At 37.9% G+C, this 22,179-nt stretch overlaps 1 protein-coding gene across 1 annotated transcript; it reads left to right on the top strand.

Moving 5' to 3' along the window:
* The first annotated feature begins 7,897 nt into the window (after positions 1-7,897).
* LOC103698598 (S-linalool synthase-like) lies at positions 7,898-13,537 on the top strand. Its single transcript, XM_089923970.1, has 12 exons — positions 7,898-8,264; positions 9,032-9,221; positions 9,330-9,550; positions 9,645-9,768; positions 10,547-10,662; positions 10,807-11,036; positions 11,443-11,558; positions 11,639-11,731; positions 11,931-12,146; positions 12,228-12,357; positions 12,458-12,700; positions 12,779-13,537. Exons 1-12 carry the CDS (start codon positions 7,964-7,966, stop codon positions 13,364-13,366), a joined length of 2,568 nt encoding a protein of 855 aa, XP_089780096.1. The 5' UTR covers positions 7,898-7,963; the 3' UTR covers positions 13,367-13,537.
* Positions 13,538-22,179: the final 8,642 nt, after the last annotated feature.

The raw sequence follows: 22,179 nt of genomic DNA on the forward strand, positions 1-22,179 counted from the left end.
CATATGGAATCTGCTACAATGCTAGTTCTCGTCCAAGGTCAAGCCCTCCTACAAGAAAATATCTCATCTCATATACAGAAATAGAAGTTTGCATGAGCTAATGTCAAACCAATGTCATCCACAAAATCGACTTAAGCAAACCTGAACTGTAGCAAGGCTTTTTGGTTCACGCCAGCTGTCAGAAAGAATGTGGAACCGTCACCTCTCTCAATGGTGAATTCAACAGTTCCCCTCCCTGTTTAGCCTACAAAGTGCATAATGTGTTATGCCTGATGTGAGTGTCAGTAAACATGCAATAGATTCCAGAACTTCAGCCTTTCCACCAAGGCAAAATATATACATTGATCAAAGCAATATATAGCAAAACAAACTGCAAGGAGATTGCGTACATAAGACACTTTAACCTCCCTCCCCTTCTGATGCATAAGACACTTATTTTTATGTTTTCATGTCAAGAGCTGTTTACAATCAATCAATTGATCAATGCAGCTTTCATGCTACTGCAGCAATAGCATCATTAGAATGTAATATGGATTATGAGCCCCAAAAAAAACCACTAGAATATTGACATTGACATTAGCTTTCCAAAGGAAAGACATTGCAAAAACCAAGACTTGCACAATATAATAAAATTCAAGAAGCTAGTCTAAAATAATTTCTATTTGGATAATTCAGCATATTTGTTCCAATTACAAACAAGCCTTGTTGTGGTTGCCTGAAACAATTGTATATCTGATTAATGAATTACAAAACAGAGATAAAGAGACTAGAGATCTCTCAAGATGGACGAATGGATTGATAGACAGATGGATGGATGAATGGAATCATATTTGATATATAGAAATTGTACGAATAGGCACCTCCATTCCTTTGATTGAAGTCTAAATTCCAATATAATGAATATGAAACATCGTGCTATATTTTAAATTCGCCGCTACCTTGAGGAAAATATGGCAAACCACTTTCTTAAATCAGAAAAGCTTTAGAATTATTGGGCTCCAGTTTCATCATACATCCTCGAAAAATAACAATATCCTCGAACATTAACAATACAAACGAAAATAACAATATATTTCCTTGCATCTAGCTAGCAATATGAAGTTGCACCATGATTTTTTTGTCCCTAAGTTTCATGGCCCTCAACAACATTTGGGCACAAAATTAACTTTATCGATATTAAAAGCCAGTCTATATGCCCCACATTAGAATCACAAGCAACCCTTTCTTGACATTTGGCACTATCATCCATCATCAATAACCAGTAATAGAACTTTGCAATGAAAGCAAAAGGAGCAAGAGAAAAATAAGAAGCAGAATTGCCAAAGCAGAACTTCCACCAAATTTGATTTTCATGCCAGTTCCAACACCTTATAGTATAAAAGATGCTTCAAGAGCTTAAATCCGAAACATGCCGTGTCCTACCATTTTTTAAATGAACTTTCTGCCACTTGTTTGTGTTAATGGGTCATAAATCCACATAGGATTTTTTTCGGTAGATAATCCACATAGAATTTGTGAAAACTATTTAGAGCACTTGTGAATTTCACCTATGGCTTTTAAATGCTTATGCATCTGTGTAGTCATTAAATGAATATACCAGTATCAATTAAACCCTCTCTTCTTATTATCCATTTCTCCTTCTTTTTTTTCATTTTCTTTTCAATCTCTAGTAATTTACTTTTCATTATCCTGATGAAACTTGGGTTTTACCCTCCCTAATCTCAAAAAAAGAAAAAAAAGAATATATCAGAATAACTTTCAACATACCTAACAAACAAATGATATTGTACATCAAGTAACTATACCAAGTATTACCACATAGAAGTCAAATTACAGATCCAATAAGTGAATGTCAAGTATTAATCTTGATACCAGGGCAGAAGGGGAAGAGGAGGAGGGAGGAGGTTGAGAGAGAGCTCATTGTCACCTTGGATATTTCAAGTACTGCTCAGGCAATAGAAATGACAAGCCTGGAGCCTATACCATGAAGTGCGCATATTAGACATCCATAAGTTTAAGATGTTACTATAATAGGATGCTTTTGTCATCTCACCCACATTTTCTAGTGTTCACAATATTACATGAAATAATGTTACCTGCAACAACTCCAGTTCCGCAACAGTGTCAAGAGATGAATACAGACCAAAAGATACCTTATCCGGGTCCTTTTCCTTTATAAACACAATGAGGTTCTGCAATCCCCCCTGAAAAATTTACAAAAAAAATAATGTAGTCAATAATAAATCTTCTTTTAACTAGGTTGACCCCCATCTTCTATAACATTACATGGGATCCCAAAATCAAAACAGTAGTAGTGTCAATAAGAAACCAGAAACCAGACAGACGATATTGAGCTCCAGCATCAATTTGTAACCAATTTTTATGAAAAAAACTGCATTTTTTTTCTTTTGACGACTGATGCACCTTTCCATCTAGAAGAGAAGCATACAGCATAGAACCCTTTTCCTTAAATCCTTAAATTCTTTTGATATACTAACCAAGATTGATTCTTGCTCCTCAGTCGCAATCTGAAGACCGGAACAACTCTAGTTTAGTAGCAGATTCCAGTGTCAGGAAAAGCAAACAGTGTATATCAGTACTTTAGTATATATTCACAGGGTTCTTTACTGAAATTGTGTAAAAGTTATAAGTTTTACATATTCAAATTCAAATCTTTTAACTATAATATCTGGCCAAACACCTTTATTTTTCACTCTAAATGACCACTAAATCACCACCATCCAGGGGATAGACTTACATTCAACCTGTTCATGTAACCTCTTCACTCCCTTCCTCAAATTTTTAAGCTTGCCATAGAATACTCCAGTAAAAGGGAGAACCAGGCTATACCTCTGCAAGCTCCTTTCTTCCCTATGCTTTCCAAGTCTTAACCTCTAGGACCATTTTCCTGGAGATGCTAGGTTCATGCCTCTTAATTCACTTGTTCATGTTTTATTACTTCCTTTTCAGTATCCTCAAATTATACCAATCGAAGGAGAATGACACTAACTTTAATTTATCAAAACTAATTGACAATATTAGCACAGTAAAGATATATAGATTGAAACAAAAAAAAAAGAACAATTCTGCGTGTACGACCTACTTTGGAGAACATTTCGATAGAAATGTTTCGACTGATGCTTAAATGAATTGTATTGCTGTTATGGAAATAGAGGCAAATTAATCGACCATGTCAATATGTTCATAGCTGACAGATGCATAAATTTCTAAATATATACAGGGTAGCAAACGTTGCACACATCATGAAATCACAAACCGACTATCAATAATGCTGGAATAATCAGTGTAAATTTATATATTAAATAATAATAGAAATTAAGCCACTCAAGAGTGATGTATTATACGATATCTCATAAATCTTCAATAGTAGTTTCATTTTTTTCATTCCATTCCTTTTTAACTTGATCCAAATCAATTATCTTTTCGACTTTGGGCTAAATGCCGATCATGTTTCTAGCTCGTGACGGGATAATCAATAGTATCACATTTCCAACCTATAACAGGGCAATCAATAATATCACATTTCTGGCTTATGATAGAGTAATCGATAGTATTATATTTCTCGCCTGTGAGGGGGTGACCAGTAGTTTCACATTTTCGGCTTGTGAAGGAGCAATCAATAGTATAGCATTTTCAGCATGTGATGAGACAACCAGTAGTTTCACATTTTCGGCTTGTGACGGGGCAATCAATAGTATCACATTTTCAACCTGTGACGGGACAATCAGTAGTTTCACATTTCTGGCTTATGACAGGACAATCAATAGTATCACATTTCCAGCCTATGACGAGGCAATCAATAGTAATGAGATAAGCTCAAGTCCTTGTTCATTTAATCTAGTTCACATCAATACATCAATTCCTTTTATTTTTGGCTTTTGACTAACCACTGTCATGTTTTCCACCCATGACGAGGCAATCAATATAATATGGTTAGTCCAGGTACCACATTCATTAGACCGATTATGTAAGTGTAAATTATGCTCATATACATATTCATCATACTATCAATCATAAGGATGCATGATCAAAATATAATTTAATACCAAAACCATCATAAAACTTTTTTTGCTTCTTACTTATCTAGATCATTAGCATATCATATCTCATATATATATATAGGTACAAAAATATCTATATTATGTAGATCGGTATACAAGAATTCTTACCTCTTTTTGACAACCCAGACAAACTACTGTGATCTACGAATCGGGGTGTGCAGAATTCTGCTTAATGTTCTCTTGCCCAAAAGATTATTCTCCTACAGAACCAAGTCAATATCAAAAATTATCCGAGGTATTCGACAACCCAGAACTCTCTACTGATCTTCTAAAGGTTCACCATCATGTAAAAATTTAGAACTACCCTTGAGCCCCTTTAACCAAAATTTTCTCGAATCAAGCTAGAGAGAGAAAATACTGAGAGAAAGAAACAGAAAGAGAGAGAAACTAAGTATAAGATCTCGTTGGGCTTCTTCTGCCCGGATGACTATAGTGCCATACAAAATTAGAGCCAACCATGAAAATAGATTTATATAAGAAGATATACAAGGTCAGCTAGATGACAATGTACAATTGTTTAAATCAGTTAGTACAGTATAACTAAATCCATCTAATCAAGAAACATATATCCAATTAAGACAATAGATCAGGGGTTAACAATTATGAGTCCAATGGTGTTTGACAACAGATGGGTGCAGGATGGACAAGGTCGACTAAGTAGCAGCGTCCGACGATCCAGATCGGTTTGCTCTGACCAATCAAGCCATTAACTCATGAAACAAAAATCTGACTATGGTACAAGTAATACAATAGAAATTCATGATGATAGAGTTCAAGGGTACTCGACAATGGTCAGGGTAAGGCTAGCGCGATGGGGGGTCGTAGCGACACTGGTTTAGAACCCTCTATTGGAATCGATCCGGGTCCACAATGAAAATATTTGGAACCCTCCTATTGGGTCCATAAAACCACGTAAAAAGAGAGAAATAAGAGAGAGAAACAATCCATATATAGAAGAACAAGAAAGAGAAAGGAGAGAGAAATGGGAGAGAGGAGAGAGAAAGAGAAGAGAGAAGACTCTCTTCTTTATTCTCAAAATATGGGAGAGTGCATCTCTCCCTTCCTCTTTTCGGATTAGAGGGTGGCAGAACAAGGTGGCCTGCTTCAGTAGCAGCGGCCCATGGCAGTCCTTTTGCCGCAGCCTCGCCGGCCAGCACAAGGAAGAAGGGAGAAAAAACGAGAAAGAACATGCGTTGATTCATGGTGACTCGGCCTAGATCATGACCGATCTCTCTGACCGATGGCCACATGATCCCAAGGGTCCGAGATTGCGACAAAGCTTGGCCAAACCCAGTGGCTGGCGGCGGCAGGGCTTGGAAGAAGAAGCCGAAACAGGGCATCCCTATTTCGGACAAAAATCCTGCAACTTGCCGACTCAATTCAATGTGAAAAAATGGCCAGATGATCGGAAGAGAAGAGAGGAGGGGTGGCTTGGGACTTACCACAGTCCCGCGAAGATTCAACGAGGTTTCCGACGAGGAGTCAAGGAGGAGATACGGAGAGGAAGATTTGGAATCAACGGCCATTCTCGAGTTTTCATCGATGGAGATAGGAGGAGAAGGAATGACCCTTAAATAGAGAAAGTCCCCGGGGTTTTGGGCCGGTATTAGGATTGTTCTAGGGCCCTAGGAGCCCGCCGAAGTCGGGGAGGAAAAAAACTCCTCCTACATCATGGGCAACAAGCACACGTTGGGCTAATCGGGCTTGGCTCCTTCGGGTCGGCCCACAAGCCTACAAGTAGGGTTATACAAAATAGGGCTGGGCCTAGCCATTCCGAGCCGACCCACGAGCTCCAATTTTTTTTATTTATTTTGTTGGGCCAAAATACTGGGCGGTCAAGTGGACCGGGCCCAATTAGGGGGTCTCACAACATGCTTTTCATGTGGAAATGTTGTGTATCAAGGGAAAACGCCGCCTCAGTCACATGGCTGTTTGTGGTCCCTAATGACCGGATAAGATCCGACTTGAGGGGCATAGAGGGCAAGCAAAGCCGCAGTCGGCTCATTGCTTAACTGTGGAGACGGGTGGTGATCGGCCGTCTCTCCGCCCACGTTTTCCAAGCTGGGTGGGCGCGTCGACGAGGAGAAGATGTGGGAGAAGCGGGAGTGGGCGAGCAGAAGGCGACGTGCAGCCGGGAGAAAGATAATTAAGAGGCTTTTTTTCTCTCTTTTGTCGGAATAGCAGCTGAGCACAATGAGTGGAGAAGAGTGAGTCGTCGATTTTGGGGGAAAAGTACCCTAGGATATATCAAGCGTTGACAATGACAAATTTTTTTTCCTTGAAATCGAACATAGCGAGCAGCGATTGGCCTGGTCTACAGCTGAGCTCATACACATGGTCTAGAATATTATTTCTCCAATTTATGGCTCTCATTTTCTAGGACTTCAAATTTTTTCTTACTTTTAGTCTCCAACATTATGGCTGATCGATGAATCCGCCGGAGTCTGCGGGTCCCGCCTCAAAACTAGGCATTTGGAAGAGTTTGGCTGTCCACCACCAGCGTGCATCCCTAATACTCTATTACCGTAGGCAGTTTCTACAGGAAATGACATTTTTTTTTCCAGCAATTTTAGCCCACTCAAAAACATTTACAATGTTAAATATAGAAGATTTATACAATTCGGTAGTTGTCGTTGTTGTCATTGTTGTTACTATTATAATATTCTGAGATTAAGAGATATCCTATCTCTGGATGATTGGCATTAACGGAAAACAAGCATTTATCTTATTGCTCAAGAGGATGATATGATCCAAACAAGTGCTTGATAATTTTTTTTTGAGAAAATGATGATTATTCATCACCATGAAGTTTGAACATGAGACTTCTCGCTTAGAAAGAGATACCAATGAGCTACGCTAACATATGTTGGTAGCAAGCACTTGATAGTTAGGTGGCAACCTTTAATTCTCTTTCTAGTTTTTGCTATATAAATTTCAATGCCAAAGGTGATTTTTAAGCATAAAGAGAATCTTGCAAGGAAATAATTTTTTTTTTTGGACAATTCAAAGATCCATATTTGCCAAAAACTTTTGATAGGTTAGGTTACACCAATATTGTAAACTATTTCTATTTGAGATCATAAAGTAAGTTGGTTTTGGTTAGGATCTAGTTTGAAGCAGAGCCATAGAGACACCCAAATTGGCTTTGGGTCTAAGATTTACGTTGGCTTGGATCCAATATCACTTGGTTTGGATTCGGACTAGGTTGTATCTAAATTGGATTTGAGATTTAATGCTACACTTGAATTTTTGAATAGATTGTACGTGGATCATATCAAATTCATTTAGGTTTGATCCAATTCTATAATATCCATACATGATCTGCTAGGTCGGGTCTTAACTTGGAATCGAGTCTATGTTGGGTTTGGAACGGCGCTTGAAAAATACACTTGCCCCTCACCCTCTTCTGACTCATCAAGAAGATTATTTATTTATTTAATAAATTTTTGAGAAGAGAGATTAATGTTAAGCTTTTTAAAGTGAATTTTACTTCATTAGAAAATGTAAATAACAAAAGGATCTCACTGTTTTATTTATTTGTTCTTGTTAAATAAATCTATCACGGAACAAAATGACATGAAAATTTAATAACTTGAGGTGCATGAAAACGTGACGGCAAGTGTGGTTTCAGCTTTTAGGATTTCCCTCGCGACCTGTGTTGTTGGTTTGCCTGACAATCCCTTTCGGCAAGGAAGGCTGGGGAAGAAATTATACCCTGGCGGTGCATCATGCCAATCACGTGTCTCGCTCGTTTCGGATTGCCACATGTGCAGTCTCCCATCACTCTATAAATACACCCTCAAGGTATTCAGCCAAGACATCCCAGATACATCTACTCCTAATTTTCTTCTTCTTCTTCCCAGTTTGTGCTTCTGTAAGACATGGAGGAGTCATTGGAGTGCTTTGTCGCGAGGGTTAAGGAAGAGGTTTTCTCTCCTTCCGCTGACATGTACTCCTTCTTGCCATCGTCTGCCTACGAGACTGCATGGGTAGCCATGATACCTGATCCTGAACGCCGTAGTCGTCCTATGTTCCCAAACTGTTTGCTTTGGGTGCTCCACAACCAAAACTATGGAGGATCATGGGGAGAGCTTGATCTCACCATAGACCACCTCACTGCTATTCTGGCCTCTGCTATTGCGCTTAAGACCTGGAGCGTTGGCTCCATAAATATGGATGAAGGTATAACTAAGTCGTCTTATGTTGTTTTCATTCTTCAATGGTTCATAGCGAAATCCATCAACAGACAAAGTACAAAAGTTGAAAAAGGACTGTAGTCCAATTCCCACCCCTCCTCCACGTAGGAGCTTCGCTTATAGTAAATAAATAAATAAATAAGTAAAGGAGCTTTTGAGTTTGGATTTTATGTTATTGTTTTCTATTTACTCTATATAATTCAATTAGTTCAGGCTCCCATTTTTATTATTCTAATGCAGTGGAAAATACTGTCACATCATTTCACTTTTCCTTTGACTGGGATTTAAGCACTCAATCCAAGTTTTAAATTTTCTTTCTTTAATCCTCGGTCCCGAGCACTTGTATATACTTACATCTTAATATGTTTGCGGCCACAAATAACTATATAACTATATAACTATATACACACACACATACACACGTACATGGACTAGTAAAAGTGGATGCAATACACGTATAAATCTCATACAAATATGTGCAAGGCTAAAAATTAAATTCTAATGGTCAAATGATTGTATATTAAAGTCCAATCAAAAAAAGTACCAGGTGTTAAAGTTCCTTCATAAATTATGGATCCAAATTAGAACATATAATTACTCTACTACTAAGTTGCCCCAAGAGAACTTTAGTACTGTTCTTTGATGTGATCATAGAAATGTATTTCATTTATTTATAAGATGTGCACATCTTGAACTAGAGCCTTGACATTTGTCTCCCAACTTTTCCAAAAACTTTTTTTTAAAAAAAAACAGGATTGAAATTTCTTCATGCAAACACGGAGAAAGTCCTTATGAAACACCATGGTGGCATCCCCCGATGGTTTGCCATTGTATTCTCGGGCATGCTTGAGCTGGCGAAGGCTAAAGGCTTGAAGGTCTTTCCTCAAGGCTACACAGGAGCCGTGGAAGATGTCTTCAATGAAAGGGACAAAATTTTCAAAACGTAGATCTTTCTTCCAACATTTTTCTTTCATATTTATACAGCTTCCTTCACATTTACGGGCTAACATGGGTATTCTTCATTCCTGATACCTGTCTACTTCATCTGCAGGCAAGAAGTATCCTGCGGTGGTCACCATCTTCCACTTCTACTGTACCTCGAGGCCTTGCCAGCAATCTACCGAGGGAAGCATGAAGATATTCTTGAGCATAAGAGAGAAGATGGGTCCTTGTTCCATTCTCCGTCTGCAACTGCTTGTGCCTTCATGATCACTGGAGATAGAGATTGCAAGGACTATTTGGAAGCCATGGTCCAAAGATGCGGGTATGGAGGTGAGTTCTAAAATAGCGATAGATCCGAAAGATGGTATTTACTTTGTCTCTACATGGAAGAGGATGACTGGGTACAATTTGGTATATGACACAGTTCCTCCCACGTATCCGGTGGACCAAGACCTCATAAAGCTGTGTCTGTTGGACCATTTGATGCGACTAGGATGTGGTGACCATTTCACTAAGGAAATAGCAGATGCCATGGATCACATTTATCGGTAAGCTTACAATTTTAGCCTCTCTTCCTGCTTGAATATTTTTTAATTTTTTGGTCATGTTATATCATCTTCTTTTTATTTTTTTTGAATTTCATCAACTTATCGCAATCTTCTGCAGGAGAGGGAAAATGCCAGCTTGTTTATAGTCTTCATACTGTTTTCCTCAAATGCTATATTATGTTTTGAGGTCTCTGATACACAATTTTTTTTTCTAGTTTTCATCACCAATGATCACTTAGCTGAAGCACGGTTCCGTGCAAACAAGGGCGATTAGTTGACAATTCACCAGCTATTTGAACTTTAATTTTTTAAATAGTTTATTTTTTAAAAAAAATAAAAATTGAAAATTAGAAGCTTTGCCAAAGATTATGTGTCTAGTGGTTACTTAATAACTCTACAATATTATCCATCTAGCTCACAATGCATTCTATTACCTACAATATCTTTCTAATAAAAAATAACCTTCAAATCTTATTGTTGTTAATATCATTGTTTTTGTTGTTGCTGTTATTATTACTATTATTACTATTGTAGTGCTTATATGAAGAATGATATGTAGATAAATTTTATAAAAGGACATATCAACCATCATCAAATGTTTGCTCCGATGGTATTATTTCTCATCCGAATTTTTGTTTTTGAGCGAGAGATGGAAGTTTGATTTTGGATGGTATAAGCCCTTGCTCCAACTTGCTTGATCATAGCCGACTGGCCTAAGGGGTTGGAATATAACATAGCCATGCTATTTATGAGCCCATAATTGGTACTCCTCATGTAGGAATTGGGGTACGGAGGAGCAACAACTGTCTAAAATGCACAATTTGCCGCTCCAAATATTCAGGGATTCTTTATCTTTTCAACTCCTGAGGAGGCACGGCCATCGAATATCTCCAGGTAAGGATTCTACATATATATCTATATAATATATATATATATATACACACACACACACACACACATATACAGACATCTAGATAAATATATACATCATTGCTCTTCCATGGAAAGGAAAGTGGTTGATTGCTTTTTATGTCATAGAGAGGTTTTGCTGGTTTATGCGTGATCCGCAAATACTCTTGCACATAGAAGAGAACTACCAAGACTTCTTGGGAGCCATGTATACCGTTTACAGAGCCACGCATTTGATGTTTATAGAGGAACCGGAACTTGAAAATGCCAAAACTTTTTCCAAGAAAATATTGCAAAAGGGATTGCCAAGCGAAGATTTGAAAGACAGCCTTTGGGCTCTTTCTGATCTCCAAAAAGAGGTAACTAAAACAACTCCTTTTCTTCAGAAATTGAGGTAGCTAGATAGCTTGCACTACTAGTCCTCTTTCAGCCACACCAAAGTTTCTCGCACCAATGAGTTACTTGGCGTTACATGGCTCAAGTGAGCATCCCCTCGTGAATCATGCATGCCACATCAACATCAAGAAACTTTTTTATCAGTGGCGTTACTCTTTGAACAAATTTACATGGTCTATCTAGAGTTGAAAAAGGCAAGAAGTGCTAAATATCATACGATGTCAAAGAATATGCTTGGCCAACAATCTAGTTCAATTCGTGTAAATTGCTGAAGTAAATATTTGTCATCTAGACATCATGTCGTACGTTGGTGGTTTCAACAACTAATATTTCAATTTGGTAATTTTTAATGTCTGTATGTTAAATCAGATTGAGCACGAGTTGAAGAATCTGTGGTTAGCACGAATGGATCATCTAGAGCACCGGATGTACATAGAAAGAAGTAAAGACTATAATTTATGGATTGGGAAGTCCTCCCCTTGCAGGTAGCACACATAGCAATTAAGTACTCATTATATGTGCATATTATGGTTGGTGACATCAAATGTTTTATGTAAAATTGTAGGCTGACATGCCTTGACAACATTATCCAGCTTGCCACAAAAAATTTCATGACTCGCCAATCAGTCTACAGGACTGAACTCGAGGAACTAAAGAGGTAGGCCTCAAGATTAAAGCAAATTAAATGGTTCTCCTCTTTCTTAAGCGAAGTAATAAATTCTCTATTTTCTTTCTTTTTTTTTTGAGAAGAAAAGTATTCGTTCTTATGGACAGAATGCTATCGCATTTTTTTCTCTTTTCCTTTGTTTGGTTATTTAATTGATTCTCTACTATATGATATCAATACATCATACTAGGTGGTCCAAATATATGGGCCTTGCCAACATGGGCTTTGGACGAGAGAAAACAACAAACTGCTACTTCCTTGCTTCCACTCCCATTTCTTTTCCTTTAGATTCTGAGGCGCGAAAAATTGTGGCAAAGTGTGCAATCTTAGTTACAGTTGCAGATGATTTTTTTGATGAGCATGGTTCATTGGATGAACTACAGTGCCTCACTGAAGCAGTCCAAAGGTATTGTTAGTTGCTATATGAAGGTTGAGGAATTTGTACATTGTTACTATTTAATATTGATAATTAGTTTGATGGTAATAGGTGGGAAGGCGAAGGCTTATCCGGGCATAGTAAAGTTATTTTTGATGCCCTTGATGACCTTGTATGTGATATTACATTGAAGGTTTTCAACCAACAAGGTTATGATATAAAAACACATCTTCAAGATATCGTAAGTTTCTCATGTCCTTCTTTTCAAAATAGATGTGTACACTACTTTCATATGAATAACTGCAGTTTGAGCCGGTTCGAATATGTTGTTGCATATGAAGTGGCGAGATGTGTTCAATGTGTGGTTGAAGGAGTCCGAGTGGAGTCGAAGCAGACATGCACCATCAATTGATGAATACCTTCAAGTTGGCATGATCTCTGTAGCTGTACAAGCAATGTTTCTCCCCTCATGTTATCTTGCAAGTCCAAAGCATCCACAGAACACTCGAGGAACCCGTTATAGCAAAACTACCAAATTGTTAATGCTCTCGACTCGCTTATTGAATGACATGGAAAGCTATGAGGTTATACTACTCCACCATAATTTTCATGCCTATTTGTCTCATTATTGTTGTTTACAAACTGATGCAAAATCATTTCAGAAGGAGATGAAACACGGAAAATTGAACATGGTTCCACTGTACTTGAAAGAGAATCCAGAGTCAAATATTGAAGATTCAATTGCATATATACATAACAAGCTGGATAGATTGAAGAAGCAGCTGCTCGAAATTATTATGACTAATAGCAATACCGAAATACCGAAAGAATGGAAACAAGTCCATCTATGTGCTTTGAAGGGGTTTCAGATGTTGTATAACACCTATAATTTATTTGACTCACCTACTGCGCTACTCCAGGACATTACCATGGCCATCTATGAGCCATTAGTTATGGATGCCCAGAGAATGCTTCTGCCACCGTTTGTGCTTAATGCTCATGAGTCAGTTAAGAAGAATAAGGGACAGTCTATGGATGATACTTCTGAGAAAGAACTATCAGTGAAGGCTCAAAGTCGGTTTCAAGGAGTGAACCGTAAAATAGTTTATAATTCAATAGCAATGCCTTCCAAAATCAAGCAGTCACTATACTATGTGAGGCCCAAAAGTTTTCTTACATTGCGGTGCCCATCTTCCTACATGTTTTTAGCTGTGCCTCCCATTTCTCCAAGTCCTTTGTTGAAGATGTAGGTGGTAGTATTCAGGTGTGCGTGTTCAAGAAATATTTATATCTATACTATTATATCTTCTGTGTTGTTACATCTTTACCGAAAGAGTGCATATTATAGTCTTTTGTGCACAACATGTTGATGATAATAAAGGAAATGCAAGTGCAATAAGAATTTATGGTTGTTTTGTCTGTACCCTTATTCATGTTTATACATACATGAATTTATGGTTCTTTCAGAGGGCCCAAGTTGCATCATCCTCTAGTCATATATAGGCTATTGGCCAAGTCTGTAACATTTTGTGACCTTACCCAAAAAAGCTACCCAGAAGTTATTTAGATTTTTTGACCTTGTATAAAAATTTAAGATGTTCTGGCGCATAACTCAAAATGCACATCCACATGGATCCTCATACATTTCATTTAGATTACTTTTGTATCCTATATAATTATATCCTTAGCCTCATTAAAGCATGTATAAGTATGTTATTGAAACTAATGAACAATTGAGGCCTCAATGCAAGAACTATTGATCTAACAAAGCATCTCAAATATTATTCCTATCTTAAATCTCTTAATCAACCTGATCTAATCCAATTAATGTGTCTCAATCCAACCTAACTCGACTAGCCCAACTCTAATCAAGCTTAAGCTAAGGTAGTATGTGGTTGGGTTGAGTTAGAGAAATCCCGATGCAAGACTAGGTTGAATTGGGTTAGGTTAAGAAGTAAAAAGATAGAGTTAAGATTAGCATTTGACCTTAGATCAAATCAATTTGCCCGAGTTACAACCCTCACAAAAAACTTGGATAGAAAGGATAGGAGTTCTTGAAATAAATATAACCACTGGACACAGTAAATTGCCAAAAGAACTTTTTGTCATGTTTGACGGGACTTCGGATGTTATATAACAATTCGAATATTGCATTTGACTCGCCTATGGCATTACTAGAGAACATTAGCATGATGATTTATGCACCTTTGGTGGTACGTTCAGAGAACATCTGTGCCACATTTTCTGCCACATGGTTGCAAATCATAGAAGGAGAGCAGTGGACAGATTCGGATAATGCCCATGAGAAAGCATTGTTGGTGAAAAATGGAGGTGGGTTTCAAGGACTGAACAACAACATAGCTTTTAATCCAAAAGCAACGCCTTCTACAATCAAATGCCTCACAAAAAGAAGCCTTCTGAAATCAAACAACTATGTGAGGCTCAAAAGTTTGCATAAATTAGGGTGCCTCTGTTCCTACATGGTTCTTTCCCGGCGTTCTTTTATTCCAGTACCTTTCTATTTATTCAGGCATGGGTGTTGAAGCAGCTGTGAGGTACTTAAAAATCTATTTTGTTGTATATAATACTTATTCATGTATGGGTGTTGAAGCAACTGTGAGGTACTTAAAATCTGTATTGTTGTATCTAATACCAGGAAGGTTGTTTTGCGCGAAGAAAAGGGCATATAGTTTAGTCTAGAACACTAGTGCACGACCAATATATAGTGGTGCATCCTAACAAAAAGAGACTGCCTCACAGTGACGGTGCCTAGAGGTTAGTCATCCGTACAAATAATAAGATAATTCATATTGAAAGATTTTGGCCGTTGAAATGATGAATCGGTGAGCTATATTCCCTGACTAAACCTGCAGCTGAAAAGATTATTGTTTCTATATATGTGCTGTTTTCTCTTCGTTGGGTGCGATACTGTCCACGATGTAGTGGATCTTGCAAGTACTATACGAGTGAATAATATCCGCATAAGCCCGGATGGGTGCCTCGAGAAAATAAGCAGTGTTCAGCCACAGAAAAAGGAATGATTGGAATCAGCGAGGCACAGATATTTTTAAGAAGCAACTGTACGTACGCTAGATTGTGGCCCTTGACGTAGAGAACATTCTCTTCGGGAGGTTTAATTGTATATCGAGAGGACATGGCTGGTCGTGGCCCCTAATGATTGGAAAAGATCCCACTTGAGTGGCACAGAGGGCAAGCAAACCCGCAGCCGGCCCATAGGTTGGCTCCCCGGGTGCCAACGTAATCTGCTTTGCTACCGAACATGTTGCTTTCGTTATTATTGTCATTGTTATCGTTATTGTTGTCAGATCATGTTGTTAAGGAATTGCTTTTAAATCACTAGCATAATGCTTCCATCTCCTACTCTTCAGTTTGGACATTGTAAGGTTTTGTGTAAACCCATCTAACACTAACGAATGTTTACAGCCACCGCCTGGGCCAGCAACAGCCCACGGCTCCACCGCTGCACGCCGCCTCTCTGCAGCCAGGGCTGGGCTAACTCTTAGGTGATGAGGCGATCGCCTAAGGCCCCAGTCCAAAAAAGGCCCACCGCAGAAAAGGCCTCAAAGACACAATGAAAAAGAAAAAGATCCCCCGGTGAGTTCGCCTTAGGCCGGTCCACTATAGGAAAAGCCTCAAAGACAAAACGGCCTTACGCCTCCAAATACATTGGGCCGCTCCTATGAACACACCATGTCCATCTAAATACATTGCTTCTCTGCGCAGCAATCCAACAAACTGATTTTAAACGATTAGTTTGGGGCACCTCAAGTTCACTAGGAAGTCCTGGGTAAATTTCCAGTTTTTATTATAATTTTCTTACCGATCTGATGATAATTATAAGCTTTTTTGTAATCGTATTGGTTAATTGGAATTTAACTTGTCATCTGGCATTTTAATCAGGTAATCTTTTAGCTGGCTTTTTGATCAGCCATAAGAGATTACAGCAAGCAGTTAGGATCCTTTAATTTGTGGCAGATTAGGAGTCCTATTTATATTGGCATCTGAAGATGTCATAATTTAATATAATGATAAATCGGAAAATTTCTAGTTTCATCAGGATTGGGGTCTTGATATGGTTCTAACTTCTTAACATGCACTTCTAATGGGAGCAGCACTGAATAGAAATATCAATAAAATTTTACAACACTTTCTCCCCTTCCCTCAAAGGTTTAACTCATAAAGTAACAGCATCTTCAAATCTAGGTGCAAATTCATGCGTTCTTTCAGTTAATGGTGATATGCCCATCTAGTTATCATTTCATATTCTAATTAAAATTCGTATCAAACTTACAGATTTTCTTGAATCTGTTCCGCATCCATTCTAAAACAATCTACATCCTAGATTCTTAATGATCAGAACAAGAGCCATCTTCTGCAGTAGAAAGACCCTTGAACCAAAACTGCTCTATAGAATCTCTCTCAAACCTCAACTAAGTCCACAAAATTCCAGTAAACCATATATAATCATTTAGCTAGAGAAAACAATTGGCTATTATTGAATCATGAAAACGTTGGTTATATTTGGTCTGGCATTACGATGTGAACCAATAGAAGTAAATGGATAATATGACTGGACAGCTGCGAAAACTGTTGAATTAAATCAAATATTTTAAAATTTTGAAAACCAAATTGGTCAACGGCTAAGTGGTAAGCATCCGCGCACAAGCAAGGGAGCAAACATGAAAAAATTCTCAAAGGAAGTAGGCCATGATAAGTATCATGCATCCAGCGCAAGAGTAAGCATGGAAAGGCCCCCGAAGAAGGAAGGAAATATGGACGACCAAGATGCAATAAGCCAAAGGATCAAAGGAGCACAAGAAGACACGTTATCAATCCGCGGGAGGGGAATATGTTTTTTTTGACGTGCCTGAGCCTATATAAATTGCTCTAGAGATCATTTCAAACTACAGTCAAAATTTTCTCTTCTCCCTATTCCAAGAGTCTAGACAAAAAGAACTCCAGGGATCATTAGGGAGAAAAGAAATAAAGAAAATTTTTATTCTCCTTATAATTTTTCTAAGTTTCTTTTGAGCTATCTGCAAGCGTGAACGTGCTCTTCTTTCTTACCTGGAGGCGCACTGATGGGGAAAATGTGGTTCTGTATTGGATCGTCGTATCTCTAGGAGATCTGTGCCAGAGACCCATGCGTGGGGGGCATAAATTTTCTAGGACAACGCATCAGCGTGCTTCGATCCATAGGCCATCATCTCTCTCTTTCTTCATTTTATTATTATATTGTCAAGTTAATTATTTGCTAGTTTATTCTTCTTATTTACTATTTTTGAATATTAGAAATATTTAATTTATCAATTATATTTGTGCATCTAGGCTAACAATCCAGGAAAGTTTATATATTGTTAGCACTAGATTTTAGATTGCAACATTTATTATATATTTTGCTACAAAATTGTAAATTGTTATATTTTAGCCGTACACATTTATACTAGCTTTACTTTAGTACTTAATTTTCCAAGCAAAATATTAGCTTGCCTAACCTCCAGGAGGTTTATTAATACCTCCATTTAGACTCCTCATGGAGTAATTTCCAGATTCCATTCAAACGAAAATTCAAAAATTGGTTAATTCGTAGGAGCTAGCTTAATATTGCATTTAGGATAAAATTGAACGATATCTAGTGAAATTATCTATTGAATAACGGTGTCTAAGAAAAGCTTGTCAAAAAGGCATACGTGCCTAAGAAAAGCTGGTACTTAAGTGAGCCAAGTGCTCCACCACCGATCTGGAGCTGATCTAGCTGTTACTCTTTGAATTTTTCAACTAGGCATCTAAAGTTCAAATTAGATATCAGTGCAATAATTTGGCATAAACCTTCTCATTTCTACAGGGGTCAAAACTGTGTTAAGCTACAAATTAATGGCTTCCCACACATCTGAAAATCTTAGTGCTAAACCTAAAAAGTTTGATGGTCAAAACTTTAGAAGGTGGCAGAATCAAATGCGGTTCTGGCTCACCACCCTAAGCTTGATCTCCGCCATTAGTGGGTATAACCCATCTGCTTCACGACCTGCTACTCGCAACAATCCAAACCCTGCTCCTTCCTTTTCTCAAACTACTGTTGCCTCCTCCACTAGGACTCCAGAAGAAACCAACTACCACTGTCTTCATAGAATCCTAGGAGCCCTTTCTGATAAGCTTTATGATATTTATTATATAGCTAAGAGTGCCAAGGATCTTTGGGATAGCCTAAAAAATAAATATAGACTTGATGATGCTGGGGTAAAGAGATTCAAAGCCTCTGACTTTAGCAAATTTAAATTTGTTGATTCCAAACCAATGAATAATCAAATCCATGAATATGAAATCTTGATTCTTCAACTCCAGGCAAATGGAACCCACCTAGATGGATTTTTCCAAGTTGCCTATATTATAGACAAACTTTTCTCTACCTGGTCAGACTTTGCCAAGACTTTGAGCCACATCAAAGGTGATCTGTCTCTAACCTAAGTTCTAAATTCTATTAGGATTGAAGAACAATATCGCCTTAGAGAAAAATTCCACTCCTCCAATCCTTTACCCAAAGTCAACAATGTTGAATCCAAGCCTAAATCCAAAAATTAGAATCGTTCTTTCCGTCCCAACCACAACAAGTCCTTCAAGAAGAAATCATTCAACTATAGAAACTCCTTTCAGCCCGACAACAAAAGACCCAACTTCTCTCAGAACCAGAAGAAAGAGAAAGAAGGAGAATCTGTTCGTTACTGTTTTGTCTGTGGTCGGACCAACCATATGGCCAACCAATGCTTTTACAAGATCACTACTTCTCGTCAGTCTAGAAGTAAGGGTCCTGCCACTTCTGGCGCCCAAGCCAATATGGTGACCTATGGGGTTGACTCCTCTGAGACTGCTATCAGGTCTGCTTCCTTCATACCTGAAGTTAACATGACGCAATTAGCACTTAACTGGTAGATTGATACCGGAGCTAGTATACATGTTTGTTCTGATCGCTCCTGGTTTTCATCTTATCAAATCTCATGTAGAGAAACTATGACTATAGGTAATAATGTTGTGGCGCGAGTGCTTGGAGTGGGACGAGTGGATCTGACACTTATCTCTGGGAAGATCCTTACTCTGCAAGGCATGCACCACGTTTCAGACATCCGTAGAAATCTAGTTAGTGGATTCTTGCTTGTCCAGCAAGGATACCGAATTATTTTTGAATTAAATAAAGTTGTAGTAACCCATGGTGTCTCTTTCATCGGAAAAGATTTTTTTTGTGATGGGTTGTTTAAACTCAATGTAATTATTCCATCTATGAATGAAAATTCTATTGTTCTTCATATTGACTCTCCTGTTGTCTGGCATGGTAGGCTGGGATATATAAACTATAGTTCAATTAAAAGATTAATGCACTTGAATTTAATCCCAAAATCAGAACTTAAGAATAATGATAAATGTGAGATATGTATAGAGGCCAAATTACCTAAAAGACCCTTTCACTCTGTAAGTAGAGATTCTGATCTCCTTGAACTCATACATAGTGATGTATGTGACTCAGGGAGAACCTCAAGGGATGGAAACAAATATTTTGTAACTTTTATAGATGATCTTTCTAGATACTGTCACCTTTATCTTATCAAAGCTAAAAATGAAGTCTTAAATAAATTCAAAGTCTATAAAGCAGAGGCTGAAAACTAACTAAATAAAAAGATTAAAATCTTAAGATCCGATAGAGGAGGTGAGTATACCTCATTTGAGTTGACCAAGTTCTGTAAAGAACATGGAATAATTCATGAAGTGACAGCTCCTTATTCACCCCAATCTAATGGAGTAGCTGAGAGAAATAATAGAACCTTAATGGATATAGTTAACTCTATGTTAATTAGTTCAGGTACACCAGAAAATCTTTGGGGGAAAGCACTAGTAACTGCATCTTATATCTTGAATAGATTCCATTCAAACATAATGATAAAACTCCATATGAAATCTGGAAACATAGAAAGCCTAACTTAAAATACTTAAAAGTGTGGGGGTCCTTAGTTAAAGTAAAAATTCCAGAAAATAAAAGAAAGAAAATTGGACCCAAAATAGTAGATGCAATATTTATAGGATATGCAATTGAGAGTAATGTTAATAGATTTTTAGTGTTTAACTCTCAAATAAATGAAATTAATAACAACACCATAATGGAAGCAAGAGATGCAATCTACTTTGAAAGTATATTTTCCTTTAAAACAAGGATAAATGAATAAATAAATACCAATAATAATTTGGGGACTAGTTCTAGCAGAACCAGATTTAAAGAAGAAGGAGAAGAAGAATAAACTGAACCAAGAAGAAGTAAAAGAACTAGAGTTGAAAATGTTAGATGTATGCCCTAGAAGCCAATTTTGGCTGACACATTATTAATTCTGGGACATAATTTGTATTTGACTTTATTATTATTGAATAAATAAAAGGCATCTTTTTCATTCATATTGTTTTTGTGTCTATGAATCGTCCAAGAATTAATAAGATGATGATGCATATTCTTAAGAGTTAAGAATTTGAGCCATGCATCATTGGTGATTAATTTCTGAATGCTCCTGATCGATGGATCATCACGAGGGCGGTGATCGATCAGATGAGATCAGTGCACACATTACTTTTCTTATGGATGGATGAGACTCGAGTCCACGGTGTGGGGACACTGAAGTAATAGTGCAGGTGCTTGTTAGAGAACAAGGGTACTGAGCGTGACCAATACAAGAAGTCACTTGGATGTCTATCCACTCGTCAGTAACTTGCTTGATATTGCAGTAGTGTGACTGGTCCTTTGACCTGCGGTGCTTCGGCTACTCACAGTGAGGTTATTGTAGTTTGACTGCACACATACATGGTCTCTAGCCATATGGGTCCATGCAGTGTAGATTGGCTGCAGTAGGTTCACTGTAGGAGTAGGATATGTACCTATAAGGAATCTATCGACCTTGATAGATAAGGAGAGATCCTATGTGATTTATAAGACTGAGTTCTTAAGACCTCGGCTGGGGCAGTATGCACAGTGAAGAAAGAGTTTTCCACTCTCGAACTTAAGTCGAATAAATCTTCACATACGACAGACGATGGGGTTTGACGAGTTCTCCATGACCTCCGCCCTGTAGGGATCCACGATAGTAGGACTGTATCACACGACGACTGCACCTAGAGGTTCATCATTCTATTCTGTTGGGTAGCCACTACATGCTGCTAGGTGTCACTGGTGGATGGTGGGACTCATAGGGATTGTCTCGATGATCGATAAACCCTAATGAGTTGAGTTGGAATCGTTCCAACCCATTGAAAGAAGTTTTCAATAATATTGTGATAGAGATCGCAATATATCTCACTATCAGTCAGAATAGAACCTATGGGGTCACACACCGATTCGATGGTTGGAAAGTGATTATGAATCACGAGTAATCAATTCGATTGATAAAAGGTTGAAAAAGCAAAGGAAATTGATTAATTAGACTTAAACACAAATCTTACTTCGAGTAGGATTCCTAGAGTCCTAATTGGATTAGGACTGGAAATCCTAATTGGAGTAGGACTAGGATTCCTACTTGGAGTAGGATTCCTACAATCCTAATTAGATTAGGAGTTTAGAATTAAATTTGAATTCCTACTTGGAGTAGAATTTCCAGAGTTCTAATCGGATTAGGACTTCGGATTCAAATTAAAGTCCTAATTGGATTAGGACTAAAATTAACTAAATCCTAATTGGATTAGGATTTCTTAAGTCCTAATTAATTATTAATCTAATGAATCAATATGAATCCTAATTGGGTTAGGATTGAAGGGTTCAATAGAGTCATGATTCATTGAGTCCTAATTGGATTAGATATTGCATGGATCAAACTCAAAAATGGTTCACCCTTGGGCTAAGCCTAATTGGATTAGGGCTTGACCACATTAGGGCATCCCAATCCTTACTTAATAAGGATTAGGGTTTACCATGAGGAGGGGCGTACGCCCCTCCCCTTTCCATGTGGCGCGGGATGAAGAGAGGGGGCCGGCGCCCCCTCTTAGGAAATAACTCTGGGGATGGCTATAAAAAGGGGGC

The sequence above is a fragment of the Phoenix dactylifera genome, chromosome 1, assembly GCF_051530095.1.
Source record: "Phoenix dactylifera cultivar Ajwa chromosome 1, Ajwa_hap1_PhDact_Kaust_v1.1, whole genome shotgun sequence".
Lineage (NCBI taxonomy): Eukaryota > Viridiplantae > Streptophyta > Magnoliopsida > Arecales > Arecaceae > Phoenix > Phoenix dactylifera.